Below are 2,522 nucleotides of genomic sequence, written 5' to 3'. Positions count from 1 at the left end.
TATATATATATATATATATATATATATATATATATATATATATATATATACATACATATATAAAAAAGTTAACTCTATTTACAAATATGTAAACTTTGAGTATACGTATTCTATTTATAATGCACATACTGATTGTGTAACATTTTCATTGAATATTTATTTTTTCTTTTGCAGAAGAATTTTGTCATTGGTACAAAATATAGCCAAATGTGTACAACATAATCATTCGGCAGTAAGAAAACCGAGCTGTTTGCCGATTACATCAATCGTCCAGATGGATGCATTTGAAGAATTAGACGAAAACGAATACTCCAACGTTGTAAGTAAAAAACAAAAGTATCGTTATTACATCTGTCTCATATTAATTAAAGTAAATATCTCCATTGACTAATGCAATAACTTTTACTGAAACATTTTAAGTAATGGAAGTTTATTACATACATTCACAAGCACGCACGCAATGAATGAACTATTATTTTTTAAAAATTAAAGATCGCAATTAGTGACAATGTATTATTTTGTAACAGTTGCATCCGTTTGTCGTAATAACTTTGACGATACGAGTCCGTATTCATGGTAAGCAATATGTTACACACAATTTCATGTATATTATCTATTGCAACAAGTTTGAAATAAAATCAAACTTCATAGGTGTTGTAAATAAAATGGTATTGTTAACCACAAAAGTTTGAACATTTCAATGTTACAATTGTCTAAACGCCTGCGAATAAAAAAATATTCTTGAAACTATCGCGGTAAACAAAACGATTTTGTTAACATTCCTACACTTTTCTTTAATCTTACAGTTCCTGCAATAAGTAATGTAAATGAAATTTCGAATAACAATATATTGCTTACCATGAATATTAATTCGTATTATTAAACTTATTACAAACGGGTGTGACTGTTACAAAATCATTACACTGTCACTCATTGCGAAATTTATTTTCATTATATATTGTTTTTTTATTTTTTTATGCAAATTTGTTGCTCTAGGTGCAATATTTATGTAACATTGGTGGTTTCAACGTGAAAGAAGCAATCACGTTATGTTTGAAAGAAAGCATCATCGATTCGATGACTCTTTCTTATACGTGGTGGGGCCACAAAGGACACAAGCCATTATACGATACACGACTTGTGATGGCCATTTTTGGTACTATTTCTTAAATTTTCCTTTGCATGCACATATAAAGTACTGAGTAATACATGTTGCATTACTTTTCAGATGCTGTATGTAAAAATCCGTACTTCACGAAACCGTCTCGACAAGAGTTTCAAAGAAACGTGATAGAAGCTCTGCGAGCTGCGAAGGAGAGAGTAAGGAGTAAAAAACGGGGTTCACGTAGGCCAGCCGCACAAGAGAATATTGCACGTAATTTTTGGAAGGACAGGGCAGACGCAGACGATGCAGACTTAACGGACGAGAATTAGGTAACAAACATTTCTAAAAGAAGTGCATGTATTTAAAGGTAAAATGTACACTTTTACAACTACACTTTTAATCGCTTAAGCTTTATATTTGTTAAATACTCGGAAAAGTATCCATTTTCTCTTCAAAATCAATAGACAGCCGTAAAATTAATGTGGCATCCAATTTTCTTAACATTTCAGATTTTGAGAAGAGGTGGAATACCTGGATGGTACCTAGAAGTAGAAGATAAACTAGAGGCTGTAAAGACCGGATTGGTTGAAAAGTAATTTGGACGAATGCACATACATCGCACGTTACATCTTACACAGAAGCACAATTATATAAAGTAAGATAATTTAATTCTTTTTTATATAAAAAATATAAACAGAATAAATTGAGTATTATCATATGAAAGTTTCTGTGTAATATTTTAGGTGTTTAAGAAGCATGGCTTAATTTAAGTAAGTTCAATAGAAGAAAAACTTGATCCTAATCAACATGAAGCACTTTCAACAAGTAAGATCTATTTTGTAAGTAAAACATGCTGTCATTAATTATCAATATGCACAACAGTTATCGATATAAAATAATTTCAGGAGGTTGGAGGTAAAAAAGCTGAAACAATTGTAGTTGTATAAAAAATAGGAAAGTGATTGCACGAAAGGATAATAAGACCTGCATTAGTAGGTGTTGGTAAAAGATAATTTTTTCCTTTTTACTAAATTTCCCTGAACTTTGCGTTACATCCAACGCCCCATACCAGCATCCTTCTGTATTACCACTACATCTGCTTCTCTTTCCCCATGATTTATTCTTCTCCCCAGTACTCCATCCTATCAAATCTGTTGTTTAAAGCCTCTTGTTTATAGCCTTTTGTTTATCTTTTACTTGTACCATCCAGGTATTCCACCTGTTCTCAAAATACTTTCTTTATGCTGCTATTTCCTCTTGTAATTTCTTTATTTCCTTGTTTTATTTGCTCACCTATCTCCCTTCTAATCAATTCCCCTACCTCCTTTTTCCATTTCTCTACTATATCTGCCCACTCATCTGCATTTTCCTCATGTACCGATCTTTGTCCTTTTTGCCTGTCATTACTTCCATCTCG

The 2,522-nt window shown here is 31.7% G+C and overlaps 1 protein-coding gene across 1 annotated transcript; it reads left to right on the top strand.

Moving 5' to 3' along the window:
• Positions 1-116: 116 nt before the first annotated feature.
• On the top strand, positions 117-1,449 carry LOC116853035. Its single transcript, XM_032833887.1, has 3 exons — positions 117-319; positions 997-1,156; positions 1,229-1,449. Exons 1-3 carry the CDS (start codon positions 275-277, stop codon positions 1,432-1,434), a joined length of 411 nt encoding a protein of 136 aa, XP_032689778.1. The 5' UTR covers positions 117-274; the 3' UTR covers positions 1,435-1,449.
• The last annotated feature ends 1,073 nt before the right edge of the window (positions 1,450-2,522 follow it).

Source organism: Odontomachus brunneus, unplaced genomic scaffold (assembly GCF_010583005.1).
Source record: "Odontomachus brunneus isolate Ranch 3 - 2012 unplaced genomic scaffold, Obru_v1 Obru_scaffold_270, whole genome shotgun sequence".
In the NCBI taxonomy this organism is placed as follows: Eukaryota; Metazoa; Arthropoda; class Insecta; order Hymenoptera; family Formicidae; genus Odontomachus; species Odontomachus brunneus.
The sequence above is the reverse complement of the archived record's forward strand: the minus strand, read 5'-3'. Positions and strand labels throughout refer to the sequence as shown.